At 43.0% G+C, this 20,520-nt stretch overlaps 2 protein-coding genes across 3 annotated transcripts in view; both read left to right on the forward strand.

The window, feature by feature from the left end:
• SIN3A (SIN3 transcription regulator family member A) overlaps positions 1–12,324 on the forward strand; it is a 64,315-nt gene extending 51,991 nt beyond the window's left edge. For both annotated transcript variants that reach the window (XM_006866470.1, XM_006866469.1), the window contains exons 17-21: positions 1,551–1,724; positions 8,265–8,357; positions 8,975–9,069; positions 9,466–9,673; positions 11,059–12,324. In XM_006866470.1, coding sequence (XP_006866532.1) covers positions 1,551–1,724; positions 8,265–8,357; positions 8,975–9,069; positions 9,466–9,673; positions 11,059–11,289 — 801 coding nt within the window. In that variant the 3' untranslated portion in view covers positions 11,290–12,324. The remainder of the gene's footprint in view (positions 1–1,550; positions 1,725–8,264; positions 8,358–8,974; positions 9,070–9,465; positions 9,674–11,058) is intronic.
• A 4,325-nt stretch (positions 12,325–16,649) lies between these two features.
• MAN2C1 (mannosidase, alpha, class 2C, member 1) overlaps positions 16,650–20,520 on the forward strand; it is a 12,247-nt gene continuing 8,376 nt past the window's right edge. Inside the window, exons 1-4 of the mRNA XM_006866471.1 lie at positions 16,650–16,750; positions 17,017–17,142; positions 17,553–17,676; positions 19,395–19,465. Of these exons, the coding sequence (XP_006866533.1) occupies positions 16,650–16,750; positions 17,017–17,142; positions 17,553–17,676; positions 19,395–19,465 (422 nt within the window). The remainder of the gene's footprint in view (positions 16,751–17,016; positions 17,143–17,552; positions 17,677–19,394; positions 19,466–20,520) is intronic.

The raw sequence follows: 20,520 nt of genomic DNA on the forward strand, positions 1-20,520 counted from the left end.
GATCCTCCATCTTGTTTGTTCTCTCTACTGAGTTTTTAAAGCATGTGCTAAAGCTCCCATTGGAGGAATAGGAGTATCTTCTCGTACTCTTCTTCATTTAGTGCTCCAGGTCCCAGACTTCATTGCTGACTAGGGATGGAACACATATCTCAATATCAAACTATGCAAGTTATCTGACCTTTTCCAAGCTAATTTAAGAGGAATTTATTTTGTTTTAAGAATACAGTTGACAGTTTTATATCTAAGTATGTTGTTGTTAAGTGGGTTCCTACTCATAGTGACCCTGTATTGTAAACGGTTTCCGAGGAGTCCCTGGTGAGTTTGAACTCTAGCCTTTCGGTTCAATCCTATAGCTCTACACCAGGACTCCTCTAAGTACAGCACTCATAAAATGCCCAGATCCTGCAAAGAACTGGACTGGAAGGGTCTTCCTTTTCTACATATGTTCTTTCTGAACATCTGCTCCATTCTCATGCTTCTCTGCCGACAGACATCTGCACTCAAGGCCTCTTTAGCCTCTGTGGGCTTTGGCCTGCCATGGCAGTGCTTGCTGGCTTTCCCTGACCTTTCCATCCTGATGCTCCTATGAAAAAAATCGACCACACTCTCAGTGTGTCATTTTAAATTACCAAGAGAACGAGTCTGATCAGCCTAGCTGGGAGGTGTGAGTGGCTAAGCCTTTGCCTTTTATCAAGTCACCCTGAACATTATTTCAAATTACGGTATCCGAATATGTCGTCTGGACTAATTATAACTTACTTAACCATCTCCAGCTGCTGGAGGTACTACTAGTCTTTCTACTGCCCTTAAACCCTTCTTACCTTGTACTGTGTCCAGTTATCTACAAATAAACTTGTCATTTTAAGTCTTTTTATTATAATATTAAAAATAAGTTGTCATAGTTACTGGTGCTTCAAAAAGAATGTATCTTCCTAAAATTAGGATGCCTTGGTGGTTATTTTAAAGTAAAATAGACACTCAGGCAAGAATATGGGGTCTAGGAGTCAGGAAGCATGACTATCAGTGCCAACTATAGCAGGTAGCACAGTGACTGTAGAATAAACAAACAATGGACTGCTTACCACAAGGTTGGCAGTTCAAGCCCACCAGCTGCTTCATGGGAGAATGATGAGGCTTTCTGTGCTCCTTTAAAGATTTATATCCTCAGAAACCTTAAACATGGTCGTTGTGGGTCAAAACTGACTCCACAGCACTTAAACAACATGCTTCTTTAGCAGAGGGCCTCTGGGCAGTTAATTCAGCAACCGTTTCTTAAACACCTAATGAGTTTCAGGCTTTGAGTTACATATGGTTATGCTTTTAAATCATTGTGAATGTTTTACTCATTGATTAGTGATATGTTTGAAGATATGGCTTAAGTATTCTCCAAGAAAAAAAAAATGGTGGTCGTGGTGGGTGTAATTCTCTAAAAATTTTAACAACAAAACACTTTCTGAGCTGAGTGACTAACATCATAGAATGATGGCTGTATGACAGGAAGAAACAGATGCTTTCTTATTCACTGACAACTGGCCCTTGTGTGATTTCAGCTGCAGCACATTGTGAGTGATGAGATCTGTGTGCAGGTGACTGACCTTTACCTGTCAGAAAACAATAACGGGGCCACTGGAGGCACGCTGAGCACGCAGACGTCCAGGAACCTCCTTGAGTCAGCGTATCAGAGGAAGGCCGAGCAGCTCATGTCAGATGAGAATTGCTTTAAGGTGAGAGTTGCTGGTGACAAAGTAAGTTTAGATCTGTCAGTCGTAAATCAAAAACCATACCAGATTACTTGGACCCAGTGATTTAACTTCTGGAACTCATTAGAGGGAATGTAGAAAGCATGGTGAAGTGACAGTAATGCCTCCCATGGACATGCCACTGTTGTTGGGTTTGTTTGGTTTGGTTGTTTTTTTTTAAGCTTTCCTGTCAGCTTTTAATGCCTTTAAAAAAAAACCTTAGTTGCATGGTTTTTGTAATTTTGTGTCCTGTTTCTTTCTATAAGGATTATTCCATGTTGTAGTACTTTTAAAGTATTCACATAATCCACTGAGGGAGGGGGATCACCAACTTCTAAATGAGTTAGCAATGACTTTCTGTACTTGAGTAGATATATTTTGAAAGCAGTTATACTGGATGCAGTGTTTTATCATGTATTTTACTCAATTTATACGCTGGGTGTTTATTTTTTTTTAAAAGCTATTTACTAGCCATCTTTTGAAAGGTATGCTGGTGGTGCAGTGGGCCACGTATTGAGCTGCCAACCAAAAGATTGGTTCACCTAATTGTCTGTTTATACTTAGTTATTTCTTAAAAGTCTTAACTCTTCTTTGCTTTTTCCTAATTTAAATCGAAGAACTAGAAATGAGTTTTCTAGTTCTGTCTTAAGACCTAATGTTCAAAACCAAATCAAAGGATTTTCACACTTAGGAAAATATTTTCCAAACTCTTTCAGCTTTTAAATCTTCAGTATTTATTATTTGGAGTTTAGTATGTATTTAGTTTTATAGTGAACGGAATTACATTCCTCACACAATGACTTAGTATAGTAGTGTCATTGAATTGTGCAGAAGACGGTCTGTAAAGGAATGGGTAGATCCTATAGGTAAGAATGGCTACTAGAGAAGCAGAACTAAGGCTTAGGGCCCAGGAAAGTTGTGCCACCCAAGTGGCCCGTCTTTAAAATGCTTGGCATAGAGAATAAAATTCACTAGTCTTAGTTTGGCATAAGCAGCCCTTTACATCTTCTAGTCCTTCTCTTCTCCCTTTATTTATTCTGTGCATGTTTGACACTGCTTGGCTACATCTGGCATGTTTTTCTCTTTGATGCATATACATCCAATCCATTTCTCTGTGTTTATATATGTGTGTGTAGAAATACATAATGTCAGACTATACACAGTCTAAGGAGCTCTGGTAGCGTAGTGGTTATGAATTGGGTACGAACCTTAAGGTCAGCAGTTTGAAACTACCAGCCACTCCGCGGGAGAAAGATGAGGCTTTCTGCTTCCGTAAAGATTTACAGCCTTGGAAACCCCATACAGGGTCGCTATGGGTCGGAACCGACTCTACCACACTTAACAAGACAAGATACATAGTCTACATCTTACTGGTATCACATAGTGCTGCAATGACGACCATTTCATTGTGCTTGTTGTATCCCTGTTCATGTGTTAATCTTTACCTAGGGTAGAGACAGAAAAATGAAATTACTGGGTCACAGGTTGTACATATTTTAAAATTATAGTTGATATTAACATTTCACCCTTCAAAGTGGCAGTCTGTACCAGTATACACTTTCATAAGAATACTTCTTTTCTAATCCGTTAGCCGACACTTGGTATTATCAAACATTTTCATTTTTACTGGTCATATGGGCAAGAAATTAATATGAATTGAATTCAATTTCCCCATTTTCCTACTGTTAAGCCAGGTTTTTTTTTTTTTTCCTTTTCTGTGTATTGCTTGTTCATATTCTGTCTCCCTGTTTTTTGGAGTGTGGGTATTTTGTCAACACAATTTTTCTGCCTGAAATGGATTGGCCCACCCAGTTCCGTGCCACTTCAGTGAAGTGAAGCCTTTGTCAGTTTGCTGAGGAGGAAGTCTCACAGCACATTGTGCAGGTCTAAGTACTTTTGTAGTGACTTAGTTGTAGGTTGTTGTTAGGTCCTGTCGAGTCAGTTCCAGCTCATAGCAGCCCTGTGTACAACAGGATGAAACACTGCCTGGTCCGCTACCATCCTTAACGCTTGTTATGTTTGTGAGCCTATTGATGCTGGCTGCTCTGGCTTAATCCATCTTATTGGGGGGTCTTCCTCTTTTTCGCTGACAATCTACTTTACCAAGCATGATGTTTTTCTCCAGGGACTGGTCCCTCCTAATAACACACCTGAAGTATGAGAGACAATCTTTCACCATACTGGCTTCTAAGGAGCATTCTGACTATTATTTCAATACAGATTTGTTCTTCTGGCAGTCCATGGTATTTTTAGTATTCATCTTTAATACCATAATTCAGGTGCTTTGCTGCTAATACAGCTTTTCCTCATTCATTGTCCAGTTATCCCAGGGATATGAGGTGATTGAAAATATGGCTTGGGTCAGGTGCACTTTAGTCCTCAAACTGACATCTTTGCTCTTGAACACTTTAAAAGGTCTTATATAGCAGATTTGCCTAACATAAGACATCATTTGATTTCTTGACTGCTACTTCCATGCTTGTTGATTGTGGATCCAAGCAGGCTGAAGTCTTTGACAACTCCAGAGACTTCTATTCTTATTTTTGGTCCAGTTGTGAGGATTTTTATTTTCTTTACATTGTGGTAAAATCCATACCAAATACTGTAGTCTTTTATCAGTATTTGAAGTCCTCTTCACTTTTAGCAGGTAAGGTTGTATCATGTATACATTGTAGGTTGTTAATGGGTCCTCCTTCAGTTCTGATGCCATGTTTTTCTTCGTATAATACTCTAGGTTCTCATTATTTGTTCAGCATACCAGTTGAATAAGTACAAACGGTGAGAGAGCAAGTATGGTTGTAGGTATGTTGTTACATGTCGTTGACTAGGTTCAGACTCATAGCAACACTGTATAGGGTTTCCAAGGAGTGACTGATGAGTTTGAACCACCTACCTTGAGGTTAGCAGTGCAGTGCTTATCCTACAGCACCACACTAGTACTCCATAGTTGTAGGTGTGTTGTTGTTAAGTGCTGTTGAATCAGTTCTGACCTACAGCGACCCTGTATAGGCTTTCTGAGGAGTGGCTGAGTTTGAACCACCGACCATACTGTTCAAACAGACCTTGTGATCGAGTGCCTATCCTACAGCACCTCACCAGACACCTTTTGTAGGTATACTTTTTTATTGAAGTCCTGGTATGACACTGTAGGATAAGCACTCAACACCAAGGTCGGCAGTTCAAACTCACCAGCCACTCCTTGGAATCCTTTCTAGGGTTGTTAATGAGAGTCGGAACCTACTTGACAACATTAACAATAACATTCCTGTCTATATTCCTATTTCCTTTAATAAATTGAATTCTTTCCATCAGAAACGATGTCCTCTTCTGAATGTGTCCCCTGACTGATATATAGTGGACATGCAGTGAGAGTATATTGATCAAAATGTAGGCAGTTGGGGAAGGAAGTAAGGGAGGGAGGAAGGAAGGAAGGAAGGAATTAAGTAGAACGTGGGTCTGAATAGTAGAAGAGCTTTATAACCATATTAAGTAAGGTAATCCCTGCTTTAGGATTGTTTAACTGATATTCACCAAGCCTGTTATATAAACATTTTGAGGTACATATAGTGAATAAACAGGCGCTACTATGCAATATGCATGAAAACATTGTTACTATTACTGTAACATTGAATTGAAGAATTTTAGTATATCTGGAGTGTTTCTTTAATGTTTTTTATATAGAGAAAGGCACACTGTGTACTGAAACAATCATTTGGGTATATTTTAAATATGAACCATGCCTGTTTCAATTTGCATACAAATTTAACTTGAAAGCAAGATTTAGGAGTAGAATGCTGTAACCCAGGAATTGCTTTATAAGGAGTGTGTTTGTTGCGGTTGGTTCACTGTGAAGTTTTTGTTGTTGTTGTTAAACTTTTTATTGTGAATTGAGTGAGGTTTTCAGAGCAGATTATTAGTTTTACATTCAGTAGTCCTGCCCTGCATTTTATTGTAACAATGTGTGATTCATTCGGGGTAGCATGAGCTGTCCCACTTCCCTGTGTTACTTGTTTCCATTTCTCCATCTTTTCCAGCCCTTCTTAATTGTTGCTTTTGGGTAAATGCCCTTTTGATCTTGACTGGTTGGCCATTATGTGTGTACATTCCTCATTAAAGTCTGTGACCTCCCAACCCCATACACCTATTTATTACTTGTCTGAAAACTGAGCCATGGCGGTAAATTCAATTCCAGACCTGAAGGGTAATCCAGGGCCATAGTTTCGGGGTTTCCACTGTCTGACCAGTAAGTCTAGTCTTTTTTTGTGACTTTGGTTTTGGCACATTTTCCCCCATTCTATCCAGGACCTTGTGAAGCATTTTAAGAGTATATGCCCATGAGAGTTTCTCGTGATATCAGTTTGGCATCACTGAGTAAAGAGTGAGGGGGTAGAGACATGTTTACCACTGGAGTCTTACTAAATTGAGATGGTGGTTACGGCAGCATAATACTGAAGCTGAGAGTGTTTACAGAGGTGAGAGTGCTGGGCCTCACCAGATAGGTGCTAGAAGAGCCTGCTGGGGTGCAATTGAGTTCAGGTTTAGACATCTTAAGAGGATACTCTTCTTTTTTTGTTTTTAAGATGTTTTATGTGTTTGATTGCTTTTTTTTTTTTTAATATTTTATTGTGAATTATATGATAGTTTACATGGGAGAACTTTAGTTTTGCATTCATTCCATCGTATAACATCTCATTGCCATGGTTCCAATCCCCTCCATGCACCATCAACCACCCAAAGGGTATATCCCAGAAACCGGCCCCCTACACTTCTCCCTCCTCCCCCCAGTTTTCGGCCACAGTCCCTTTCCCTCTCTGGGTCCAAAGTCCCCAGTCACTTCATCACGCCACGTCATCATCACTGTCTCCATCTCAGGCATCTCTGTTTCTCTGGGTAGGGTCCCGCTCTCGGCTTTTCTCTGTTGATGATCCCAGAGGCCTCCGCTCCTATCCTAGAGATTTAATCCTTGTTACACTTGTTACACTCCCTTCCTTGTTACAAAACTTCTACCGTTGCATTTCTAACCCTCATAATCCATCCTGATAAGCATTATTCACTACAGTATCACGAGTTACCCATCTGGAGGATACTCTTCTTTTAATTAATATCACTGTGAAAGGATCATAATCAGCACAAGGAACCCTGGTTGCACCGTGGTTATAGTGCTTGGCTGCTGACCATAACTTGGAGGCTGAACCCAACCAGTCACTCCACAGGAGGAAGATATGGCAATCTGTTTCTGTAAAAATTACAGCCTTGGAAACCCACTGGGGCAGTTCTACTCTGGGTCACCATGAGTCAGCATCGACTGGACGGCAATAGGTTTGGATTGCAGTCATTACAGTGATAGGACCAATCTTGTCCCTCTAGGTCTGCCTAGACTAGGAGGGGCTTTTAGCTAACTGCTTGGGGCAGACTGTTACTTTGTTTCAGATATATTTTGGAAGTAAGTGTGTGTGTGTTGTCAAGTTTCACATTTTACTAGCTGGTAGAGAATTTTTTTTACAGTTTTTCTGGAAGATTGTTCTGGGGAGCCACACCTGGTTCGGCCCTGTGTGCTAAAATTAGCTTTGTGACCTTGAGCAAATAGTTTCTCCTCTCTGAATCTTAGATTTTTCTTTATATAAAATCAAGAGTGTTGAAATAGAGTTTTCTCACTTCTTCTAAATTCCAGTCTTCTCCAGGTGCTTCTGACAGTGCTCATCTTGGCAGCGAGCCCTTAGGGTAAAAGCATTTATCACCCAGCCCTTCTGAAATCAGAGGATCCCTATGGCAGCATCATTGGAGTGTTCTTTTATGCAAAACACGACTTCCTTTTGCTTCTAATGCATGTGTTGCTTTTAAACATATATACATATATATTTATATTTAAAGCACACATAGTATTACCAGAACTCAGAATTTCACATTTCAAATACAATTGATAACCACTACAATAATCTTACTGTGTTCATGTACTTGGGTCCTTGTTCCAACACGTTTAGTATTTTGTGTTGTCTTTAGTATAGTGTACATACACACAGTTGTTACTTTCCATATAATATTGGTACACAGTTTGTGGGTTTTGTTTTTTTATCCCTTAGACTTCAGTAAATCTAAGAAGAGAAAGCATTGACATTTAATGATTCTGGCTATACTAGGGTACTCTACAAAGTTCATGGGGAAATTCCATTATCTTTTAAACCCAGTTTTCCGTGAACTTTTGGAAGCCCCCTCATATGTGCCTTTGTTTCTCTCTGATAAACTACTTGTCTTTTTAAAGCACTCTTGATTACATTGATTATGTTAGCTAATCTGAGAGAGGTGGAATATGAAATAGTACTTTTTGCCTTAACATTTTATCTTGCTGCTTGTGAGATTGGACTATTCTTTGTCACTGGCCTCTCGAGCTCTAGAGTGTTTTATTCTCCATTGTAACAAAGAAAGGAAAATGGTTTCAATGTTTTGCCTAACCCCACCCAACCCTTAAGAAGCTAAGTTATAACCTTGGACATGTTCTTGTATTTACACTCAACTTTTTATTTGCAGCTTATGTTCATTCAGAGCCAAGACAAGGTCCAGCTGACCATTGAGCTTCTGGACACGGAAGAGGAGAACTCCGATGACCCTGTGGAAGCAGAGGTAGTAGTGTGCATAGTAGAGAAACGTTCCCTGGGAGTCAGTCTGCCCAGCTGACCATATTCTAGAAGGCTAAGGCAGTGTTTTTATTGGGCTGGTTGAAGCCAGGAGTTCTCAACCTTCCCAAGTAAGCAAGGAAAAGTGGTTTTCTTAGTTGTGTCTGTCCAGTAATGTAAATGAGAAGTACAGGCTGAAAGTATGATGATGGGAATAGAGAAGAAAGATTCACGTAGTGGAAATGTGGTTTATGGTTACCAGTAACAGAACTGTTCATCTTTGTTCTAATGCCGAGTAACTAACATGTCATTATGAAGCTGTTATTATGGACAGAGATTTTTTTGTTCGTGGATTTGGGGAGCATTATAGTCATAGAGGAATCCTGGTGTGGTGCTATGGGTTAATGCACCAGACTGCAAAGCCTGAACTTTGTTCAAAGTTTGAACTGCAAGGTTGGTGGTTCAAGCTCACCAGCCACTCTCGAAAACCCTGTACAGGGTCGCTATGGGTTGGAACCGACTCGATGGCATCTAACAACATAGTCAGAATTTGCTAGACTACCCAATAAGCAGAAGTTCATTTTTGTGGCTCCCCTCACCCCTATTTTGTGTTTACAATCCTAGCGCTGGTCAGACTATGTTGAGCGTTACATGAATTCCGATACTACCTCTCCTGAGCTCCGTGAGCATCTGGCACAGAAACCAGTGTTTCTTCCAAGGTGAGTGAGCCAAGTCACCAGTCATCGTTTCATACTTGTTACAGTAGAGGAAGGAGACCTTAAATGACTTATTGTTTGGTCTCCTGAGGATGCTCATTCAAGGTTTGTATGGCTACTATGCCATGGCTTACCTGGAGCATATGTCAAAGCACCATAGAACAACATAGATCATCTGACCCTAATTTGTCTAGGGGGGAAAAAATCCCAAAACGGAACTCTAGCAGTAAGTATGTATGTAAATAGATGGAGGGAGGACTGGACGATTTTAACTCAAAGCTACCTCTGCCAAGGCAAATTGGGAGACTTGAGAGTAGAGAATGGTTGAGGGCTGAGAAGTCATTTGTAGGAAGTCATGGGAGTCTATAGCTGGACAGGCTTCTCCATCCTGCTTTGTAGGAATCTGCGGCGCATTCGAAAGTGTCAGCGTGGTCGAGAACAGCAGGAAAAAGAGGGGAAGGAAGGGCCCAGTAAGAAGCCCATGGAGAACGTTGATAGCCTGGATAAGCTGGAGTGTCGGTTCAAATTGAATTCCTATAAGATGGTCTATGTGATCAAGTCGGAGGACTACATGTATCGGAGGACCGCCTTGCTCCGTGCCCATCAGGTGAGAACTAATCTGGAGCAGACCCATCCCAGAGTCCTTTGAGCTGAGAATTGTTCAGTTCAGTCAGCAAGTAAAATTTACCTGATGGGACCTTCTGGTATCAAAATATATACTTCAAATGGTAACTGATCGTTTACTTGTATGAATTCAGCCTGCTTTCATATTCTAACTCATTTTTGAAACATTCGTGGTGCAGTTATATGTCAGACATTGTGCCTACACCAGTGAAGTACAGATATCAGCTCTACTTTTGTGATAAGCACTACCAAGGAAGCAGCCCAGGGGAAGAGATCAAGGGCAACTAGTATGCAAGCCCTGCTTTCATGGGGGGAGGACTCTGAGGAAGTGACACTTGAGGCCTGGCTAATGACAAGGAACCCATTTGTGAAAAACTATGGAGAGATGCTTTTCAGACAAAGGAAACAACACATGCAGGGACTAAGAGAAAGGAAAGAAGTTGGCATGTTTGACAAACTATATAGGGTTAGGCTCCAAAGACCAAAATGGCATTATGTGAAAATTAAGAAGGGTGACTTCATCATGACATAACTGCTAGATCATATCATTAGATAGGTAACTGCCAAACCCCTTAGAATCATGGCCCAGCCAAGTTGACACATAAGTCTTAACCATCACAGCCAGAGTTCTTCTTGCTTCATACCTCCACATTCATTACTGCCAGACATGCAAGGGGGCTTCAGAATGTTCATAGAAAGATTACATTATCTTTTCATTTTCCCACAAAATTTTTGAAGCCCCTCATATATGGCTAATGTGCATATAGTCAGATAGTGGATATCTTACTATTGTAAATACAAAATTTCAGAAAAGGAAATAGTGAGGAATTGATGTAGTAATGGTGAGTGTAGAATCATGGGCAGACCTGAGGAAAGGGGCGATGGAAAGGTGGGCAGAGGCCACATAGCCAGACTGCAGAATCCACAATAGCTAGTTTGGGGTTTTTTGGCTTTTTCTTTGGGTTTTCTTGGTGTAGTGGACCATGCTATTAGAAATGAGCAACAACATGGCTTATGTAGCTCATAGTCTGGGTGCATTACAGTCAGCTGGGTTGCTGATTTAAATGCACATTGGTGGAGCCTGTTGATTCTAATACTTGCCAAAATTGAGAAGCCCTCCATTTGTTCTGCCTAGAACCCATTTTGGCCTTTCTTTAGGGGCTTTGTGAGTTTCCATCTCTTCACATGCCTCCTGTTCTTAACCTCTTCCAATTCTTTTTAAAGACACTCCCTGTGTTGTGTCTCTTTGGATTACCTAGTGCTGATTCTTGAGGCCACATCTTTTCTCTGCAACTTTAGGAAAGGATTGAGCTTGGTGTTTGAAAGCTCCTGGAGTCCTATTTCAAGTTTTCTTTTTCTGTTTTGCAGTCCCATGAGCGGGTAAGCAAGAGGCTACATCAGAGGTTCCAGGCCTGGGTAGATAAATGGACCAAGGAGCATGTGCCCCGTGAAATGGCCGCAGAGACCAGCAAATGGCTCATGGGTGAGGGGCTGGAGGGCCTGGTGCCCTGTACCACCACCTGTGACACAGAGACCCTGCATTTTGTGAGCATTAACAAGTACCGTGTCAAATACGGCACAGTATTCAAAGCCCCGTAACTGCAAAGCCAGAGCAGATAACCTGAGAGGGGAGTGTGTGTGGGCATGTGTACTCACGCATACTGGAGAAACAAGGAAGATGCCTTTCAAGCCTCACTGGGCCTCTCTGGGACATGGCCACCTGATCTGTGTGTGGCTGGTGCAACCTGGTACCAAGTGGGCTACATATAAGGAATATGGATACTTTACAAAGCCGGAGCTGGAACTTTTCCTAAGGGGTTTTGGCCACCTGCCTGCCCTGGTGGGGAAGGATGTCCATGCAAGCACAAAGACATGTTGCTTGCTTGCACACGCCAGCAGAGTTAAGACTGGAGTCTCCTGTGGCCTGACCTTCAGTGAGGGAACCGAATGGGAGTGCATTTACAAAACAGACTGCGGAAGGACTTAAAGCTCAGATGGATTGTAACTGTGATGGTCACTGCTCCATCCCCTTCCCCCTAAAAGGAAAGACAAAACTGGATTTTTTATTTTATTTTATTTTATCCCACTGGTCACTCAAATCTAGATCACCTACCCCCCATTAGGTTTTATCTGGGACCTGCAGTTTGGCTTTGGGATTGATCATCTTGTGGGTTTGATTCCTGACGAATCCTTTGCTGCCCACCCTTTTCTCCCTGGTTCTCCACTTCAACAAGTCCCAGTCAGCCGTCCTTTGTAGCCCCTGTGGGACCGTTTTGTGCCTGCTTCTGTACTGGTCTATCCTAGTCCGTCCACCAGCTTCACTCTCTGACATGCACATACACAATTTTAACTTTTTTTTTTTTTTTTTTGTAAATAATGTACATACTGTCAATTTTTTATTAAAAGAAATATGCTTTGATGTGCTAGCCTAACTGCTCTAGCTTCTTGTGTATCATAGTACCATGTGGCTTCAGATTTAGTACCTATAAACAGATGTACAAGACATTTATTACACTTTTTACCAAAGGGAGTTAACCATTGTAGTACTTTTGTGTAAAACTTGTCTTCTTCCCTCTCACCCTGAACTTTTTTTTTTTTTTTTTGTAAATAAATAAAGCTTGGTTCTTACTTAAGGAATAAATTCTCAGCCCAAGTCCCTTGTCCTCACCAGAGAACTACTGTGAAACAGGGATTTTTGGCTTGAACTCCTTATCCAGAGTACAAACAGAATTCTACTTTAAATGGTTAACTGTAACTTGCACTTAGCCCAAATCAAGAGATTCCAAGTTTTACAAATAGACTACTCCATTCTTTCCCTCCCCTATTCAACTGTTTGAGAATCCTTTATATTTGGGTAAGTCGTCAAGCTACATATTTGTACTTCTATATTTTTTTTTTCTTATCCTTATTGAAAATAGGAATGTGAACATCTTAAATACCAAACCAGTATTTGAAACAAGTGGGCATATGGTATGTGGCGTAAATGGGGTTGGGAGGGAGCGGATTTGATACATTTCATTAACAGCTGCAAGTGATATATATATATATTTTTTAACTATATAAATTTAAACTGGCAGACATTTAACACGAATGATGAGGGTTTTTATATGTTGTCAGCCTGAACTTTCTGAACAAAGACCAACCGGAATCCCCCCCTCCCAGTACTCTGGTGGACTTTTCTCCAGCACCATTGCCCTAGTCAGATTTGTAAAGTAACGTTGTGTTTTTGCTTTTTAATTAAAAAAAGAAGCCAAAACCCACTGCCGTTGAGTTGGTTCTGACTCACAGCGACCTTGTAAGACAAGAGTAGAACAGCCCCATAGGTTTCCAAAGCAGATCTTTACCAGAGCCAAGTATCTCATCTTTGTCCAGCAAATCCCCACCACCACCACCAAAAAGAAGAAAATCCTGGCGCCTGCACTCAAAATCCATGGCAGAGCTTTCTGGCATTAGGCATTTTTGTTTCTCGTGTAGAACAGGAGACTATAAGCTCAAGAACACAGGGTGGCATGAAGAGCCTGACAGATGGGAAGAAGCAATTACAGAGCAAAGCTGGTGGGGAAGTGCTCAGCCTCTGGAAGGTGGAGCAGTGAGTACTAATTTTAAGGTTTTCCCAGCAATAACATCCATCCCCACTCTGATCCATCTGGAAGGATCATGACCTGGAACCAGGAGGGGAGTTGATGGGGCTTGGCCAGGGGCCATGACAGCTTATTGCTGTCCTGGTGGTGGTATGTCCAGAGCAATCGACTTGGAGGTCAGGATGGGGTTTCAGGGCCAGTTCAAGAGAAAACCACTACCCACCAGTGCAACCAAAAAAACCCTGCAGCCAGGGTTTTCACAGGGAGCAGTTTCATCCCTCTTGTTAGACATCTGAGCTCCAAGCTCTAATCAACCCAGCCTGTACTATAGCAGAAAGTTACCTTTATTTTAAATCACATTTTGTATTCTGTACCTAAAGTCACCTTCCCGTGTGATTTGCATTTGAAATGTTGTAAACTTGACTTGGTCAGTATTTCCATTAAAATATCAGGGCTAACATTGTGTATATATTTCTCTTCCTACTGATTTTAAGCAAGGACTATCTTGGCAAGCCTGGGAGGAAGAACATAAAACTGCTACGGGGCTACTGTACTAAGGTTTCCTGGGCTTCCCTGGATTCTTCAGTTCTCTGTTGAAATACATTCAATTTGGGTCCTAAAATGCTGTGACTGGTCTGCCTTCTAAACTCTTTCCAGTGATAAGCAAGATAGCAATGTATATAAAACATGTAATAGAGAAAACCGAGATTTATGGGTTGCAAAGTGTGTCCAGCTAGAGAGCAACCATCTCCGGTCACCTTAAGCAGATGCCAGTGTTGTGTTCACAGTGTTGTGTTCACTGCGGAGCAAAGACAGCTAGGCTGAGAATAAGAGGCTTCATGCTTGCTGCTTGAGATTAGGTGTGAATATCCTACAGCAGCCAAGGTTGCCCTTACTGTTAACTACCATTACTGTTAAGTGCTGTCGAGTCGGTTCTGACTCATAGCAATCCTGTAAAGGGTTCCGAGGAGCAGCTGAAACTTAAAATCTCCAACCTTGAGGTTCAAACCGGCCTTGCAGTCCTGTTTATTAACCCAGCACCACACCAGGGCATTGATGTCATGAAGTGCCATCGAGTCGGTTCCGATGCATAGCGACCCTGTACGGGGTTTCTGAGGCTGGACATTGTTGTAGTTGGAACCGACTCATAGCGACTCCATGCACAGCAGAAGGAAACAATGTCCAATCCTAGGCCAACCTCACTACCGCAGCCACACTCAATGCCATCAATGATGCCACCTGGCAGATCCATCTCGTTGGGGGTCTTCTTCTTTTTCTCTGACCCGCCATCTTACCCAGCATGACATCCTTTTCCAGCAACTGTTCCCTCCTGACAATATGTCCAAAGTATGAGAGACGAAGCTTAGACAACTTGGCCTCCAAGAAGCACTCTGGCTGCACTTCTTCCAAAACAGATCTACTGGTTCTTTTGGCAGTCTATGGCACTTTTAGTATTCTCCTCCAACACCACAACTCAAAGGCATCAATTCTTCTATGGTCTTCCTTATTCACCATCCAGCTTTCACATCCATGTGAGGTTATTGAAAATACCATGGCTGGGTCAGGCACACCTTAGTCCTCAAGGTGATACCTTTGCTCTTCAACACTTTACGTCGTCTGATCTCTTGACTGCTGCTTCTGCGAATGTTGATAGTTGATCCAAGAAGAATGAAGTCCTTGACAACTTCAATCTTTTCTCCGTTGATAAAGTTGTTTATTGGTCCAGTGGTGAGGATTTTTGTTTTCTTGACATTGAAATGCAATCCATACCGAAGGCTGCTGTGTTCCTTGAACTTCATCAGTAAATGTTTCAAGTCCTCTTCACTTTCAGCAAGCAAGGTTGTATTATCTGCATTTTGCAGGTTGTTAATGAGTCTTCCTCCAATCCTAACACCACACTTTTCATAGAATCAAGCTTCTCGTATTATTTGCTCAGCATACAGGTTAAATAAATAAGTATGGTGAAAGAATACAACCCTGTCTCACACCTTTCCCAAATTTAAAACATTCAGTGTACCCATGCTGTGTTTGAACAACTGCTTCTTGGTCCAGGTACAGATTTCTCAGAAGTACAATTAAGTGTTCTGGAATACTCATACTTCTCAATGTTGTCCATAGCTTGTCATGATCCACACAATCGAAAGCCTTTGCGTAGTCAATAAAGCATAGGTAAACATCTTTCTGATATTCTCTGCTTTCAGCCAAGATCCATCGGACATCAGCAAGGATATCTCTCGTTCCACGGCCTCTTCTGAATCCAGCTTGAACCTCTGGAAGTTCTCTGTCAATGCGATTGTAACCGTTTCTGTATTACCTTTAGCAAAACTTTACTCGCTTGAGACATCAAAGAGATTGTCCGATGATTTCCGCATTCCGTTGGGTCACCTCTCTTTGGAATGGGCACAAATATGGATCTCTTCCAGTCAGCCAGATAGTTGTCTTCCAATTTTCTTGGCAGAGATGAGTGAGTGCCTCTTGGACGTTGTTGTTGTTATGTGCCGTGGAGTCGGTTCCAACTCATAGCGACCCTGCATAGGGTTTCCGAGGCTGTAGATCTTTACGGGAGCAGAAAGCCTCATCTTTCTCCCCCGGAACAGCTGGTAGTTTCGAACTGCTGACCTTGCGGTTCGCAGTCCGATTCGGAACCACTACGCTACCAGAGGAGTGAGTTAATTGTTAGATCAAATAATAGCAGGCTAGTGTTTAAGTTAGGAGCTCTGGTAGCGTAGTCGTTACGAATCAGGCTGCAAACCTTAAGGTCAGCGGTTCGAAACTACCAGCTGCTCAGATGAGGCTTTCTACTCCCGTAAAGATTTACACCCTCGGAAACCCTGTACAGGGTCGCTATGGGTTGGAACCGACTCGAAGGCACTTAACGAAACAGTGTTTGATACTTTTGTATGACCTGCGAATGATGCTACGAATTTTGGCAGGAAAAAAGCTCCCATCCCTGTTGTATAGGGATGTTTCCAGGAACCAAAAGTCTCGTGTTTCTCCTGCAGAGCTGCTGCTACGTTTGAGTAGCCCACTTTGCGATTAGCAGTTTCACTCGTTCTATAGCGAGGCTCCCCATAGTACCTAAAGGTCCCAGGTTGGCTTTTGCGGATCTAAATGTCCCGTTTTAGTAATAAGTAAAACATCAGTCGATTAGCTCGGATGTGGCAGAGGAGGACCTCGAAACCGTGAACCTTTTTAATCACCATCCGCTTCCCACTCCGGTTCAAAGTTCAGAGCAGCTATGCTTGCGAGAGCAGTCGGTGTCCCAAGAAAAGCTGCCCGGGGCTAAAAAGCGCTCTTTGGACTCCGGAACCTTTGGCTGCAGGTCGTAGGTCGCACCGGCAAGCGAAGGAACTTCCGGGTAGCGGAGTGGGCGCGGTGATGGCGACCACGCCAGCTCTGAAACACTGGCGGACTACGCTGGAGCGAGTGGAGAAGTTCGTGTCCCCGATCTACTTTACCGACTGTAACCTCCGCGGCAGGTGAGCCCCACTCCCAGGAAGCCAGCAGACCACGTCTGCGCGTTGGGTCTTCCCTTCCGGAGGGAAACCCAAGCTACAACCACCCGGGCCGCGGAATAAAGTGCCCACCCAATGGAAGGGCAGGGACCCGGAGGAAGGGTATGCTAAGGGACTGCTGGGCGGCTCTCTAGCCGTTGGATCCAGGGAACGCGCATCTTCACCCACCGGCGCCCACGGGTAGTAGGGGGGCAGACACGAGCACGCGCCCACCGGCCCCTTTCGCACAGACTCTTCAAGGACACCTGTCCGGTTGCAGCACTCTCCTGCTTCCTGACGTCTGAGAGGCTTACCTACCAGCAGGCAATCCAGCAGCATTTCCGCCCGGCGCAGGTCGGAGATCGCTTCGGACCCACGTGAGTAACGCCAGAAGGAGGGCGGGACCCATGGACCTAAGGAAAGGGCTTCCCCACTTCCGGTTAGCAGTTAAGTAGAAGGTCCACCTCCAAGGATCACACCTCCGTAGTCATGCCCCAGACAGCTACGCTGGTTCCCTGATCCTTGAGTCTTCATGGAGTGTTTTTCATCTTCCCTTTATCGCCAGCCTCTGGACACTAGAAAGAGCACCCTACACAATCACATGTCCTTAACTCCCCTGCCTCTTGGCCTCATTTAACAGCCCACCCCATTACTCCTCTGTTGTGGCTCAGAGCCCAGAGCACCTTGTCATTCTGCAGATACTTGGAGACCTTCCCAAACACCTTGCTGACACTTAATCCAAGGAACAGCTTCAACCTCTAGGCACATCTCCATGGTTCTCTTTTAGATGGTGGACCTGTTGGTTCCGGGTGGAGTTGACCATCCCAGAGGCATGGGTGGGCCAGGAAGTTCACCTGTGCTGGGAAAGTGATGGAGAAGGCCTGGTGTGGCATGATGGAGAACCTGTCCAGGTGAGGGCAGATATGGCCACATGGTAGCCCTTGTCTCTGGATTATCCTGCCTGAGGGCAGTGTCTGAATTTTACGACCCAGGTAGTTGCAACTTGGTTTTACTGATTCCTCCCACACCAGGAAAGGAGCTCTGATACCATAGTGGTTATGAGTCGGATTGCTAACCTCAAGGTCAGCTAGTTTGAAATTACCAGGGCTTTCTGTTCCTGTAAAGATTTACAGCCTGGGAAAACCTAAACAGGGTCTCAGTGAGTTTGAACTGACCCCACAGCACACCACCACCACCCACACCCGGAAGTTAGATGGTAACCACATGGTCGCTTAGCAATTAAAAGACGCCATTTGCTCCTCTGGACAAAAGTGTAAGGCCTTCTGCTTTATGAAAAGATTTACAGCCTCGGAAATGACTCCTGGTGTGGTGTTGTAGGATCAGCACTGGACTATGAAGCAGAAGGTTGGCAGTTCAAGCCCACCAGCTGTTCCTTGGAAACCCTGTACAGGTTCACTATGAGTTGGAACTGACTTGACAGTGCTTAACAACAGCAACATAAGTTGGAACCAACAAGACTGCACCTAACAAAAATCATAGGAAAAAATTTTCAAACAGCCCTGAATGTTATAAAGTGAAAATTTAAGCCCTCTTCCCCTAAAGTAATGAATCTCTCCTCATCCCCTCGCACCATTTCCTGGATGTAGCCATTATTACTACCTTGTCTTTATAGCCAACAATATCAGGTTTAATTTTTTTTTTTTTTTTTTTTAGGACAGTATTCTTTAAAAAAAAAAGAAAAAAAGGCTTTATTGTGTGAATTGAGTTATAGTTTACATGGGAGAACATCAGTTTTGCACTCATCCTATCATATTTCGTTTCATTGCAATGATTATAAACCCCTCCATGCATCATCATTTAACAGTATTTGCTTCTATTCCCTCTGGATTTTTTGTGTGTGTTTTTTTTGATATACACAAAAACACTCAGGAATATATCATTATTTAAACAACTAAAGGGCACATTCTGCAAGCCTGCCTCCAGGCTGCCAGCACATAGCCTTTGTCTTTCCATGGGTCTAGAGTCCTCAGCTGCTCTGTATCTCCATGTCCTCATCTCTGCCTCCATCACTGGTGTCGCTTCGCATTTAATCTTAACCTGACAGTCTATGCCCGTTTACAGATTAAGAAACTGAAGTAAATAGAGGTTAGTTTACTTACCCAGATTTACATGTTACCAACTCATACTTAACTCTCACTGTCTGGCACTTCCAATCAGTCACTGGGTTAAGACTGTTGTTTTTGTACTGAAAGAAGGCTGAGCTCCTCCCTTCTTCCCTCCAGTGGCTCAGTAGATCCCTTCTGGCCAGACCCTGCACCAAGCACTAGGGATGTCATGGTGAATAAGATAAACCTGGTCCTGACTTCTTGGAGTTTCCTTTGAGCTATTTTTTCAGGAAAACAGAAGTCATATCCAGGAATCTTGACCCCTACACCGGATACTCATAAAACTAGGGCCTTTTTTGTTGGTAAATAGGTGTCATTTAGTAGACATGACATTGACTGACAGCAGGAATGTGAGCTACCAAAATCCATTGCTATGGAGTCAATACCTGATTGTCAATCTTAGCCCTGCCTGGGGGAGAAGACCCATAGCCGGTGACTGCTTATTCTTCACCAGAACCATCTCAGAGTCCTTATGCCCCAATCCTCACTCCACTCCCTACTAGGGTTTGACCAAAGAAGGGGAAAAGACCAGCTATGTCCTGACTGAGAAGCTTGGGGAAGGAGACCCCCGGAGGTGAGTTTACCCATGTGCCCTGGTGAGTCAGTGCTGTGGAGGCGGGCGCAGTAATGGGCCAGGAGAAGCAAGGCACAGGGTGATCTAAGAAGCCCCCTGCCTCTGCACACACAAAAACCCCAAACCTACTACCATCAAGTTGATTATGTTAACTAAGATTAATCTGTCATTAATCTCCCAGCATGCATGGTTTTTATTCATTGAGATGGTATTTCTTTGATATTTTTGCATCCTGATTTTTTTCATTCCATATTATTAACATGGGCATTTTATGAGACAGTTAAAGCTCTTCTTAGACATTATTATTACATTGCCTAATATTTTTTAAGCATTATGTATCAGATGCTTCTAGGCACAGAATATGGTGGTGAATGATGTTCTGGACAGAAGGAGACAGACATATTACAAAACTGATGTGCACTCTGAAAGAAAATACTGGATGCTTAATAAGAAACTTGGGACACTTTAAGAGGGGGTCAGGGAAAACAGGAGGGAAGGTCTAGGGAATGCTTCCTTGAGAAAGAGTGAGCAGACATGGAAAGAGAAAGACTGAGTGCTGGCGGCCAGGAGGCAGGCTTCCAGAATGTGCCCTTTGGTTGTTTAAACGATTATCTATTCCTGAGTGGTTTTGTGTACACTCCCCTACCACCACCACCACCCCCAAAAAACCCACAAAAAAACGGAATAGAAGCAAATAGGGTTGAATGATGATGCACGGAGGGATAGTAATCATTGCAATGAAATGAGGAGTGTGAAACTGATATTCTCCCATGTAAACTATCACTCAATTCACAATAAAAACTTGTCAAAAAAAAGGAGTGAGTAGAACAGCACCGTAGCCCCTGTACCCTTCCTGAGCATCAGTAACAACGCCAGTAGTTGGGCTGCCCAGCACTGCTTGATGGCTCTGAGCGCAGCTGGTCTCTGTTCTGAAAGGCTGGATCCAGGTGATCCAATATGCAAAAAGGTTCCAAGACCAAGGCCCATCAGCCTACTGCTGCCAACTCATATGATCTGTAGGGCCTTCTACACACACACACACACACACACACACA

The sequence above is a fragment of the Chrysochloris asiatica genome, unplaced genomic scaffold, assembly GCF_000296735.1.
Source record: "Chrysochloris asiatica unplaced genomic scaffold, ChrAsi1.0 scaffold00092, whole genome shotgun sequence".
Lineage (NCBI taxonomy): Eukaryota > Metazoa > Chordata > Mammalia > Afrosoricida > Chrysochloridae > Chrysochloris > Chrysochloris asiatica.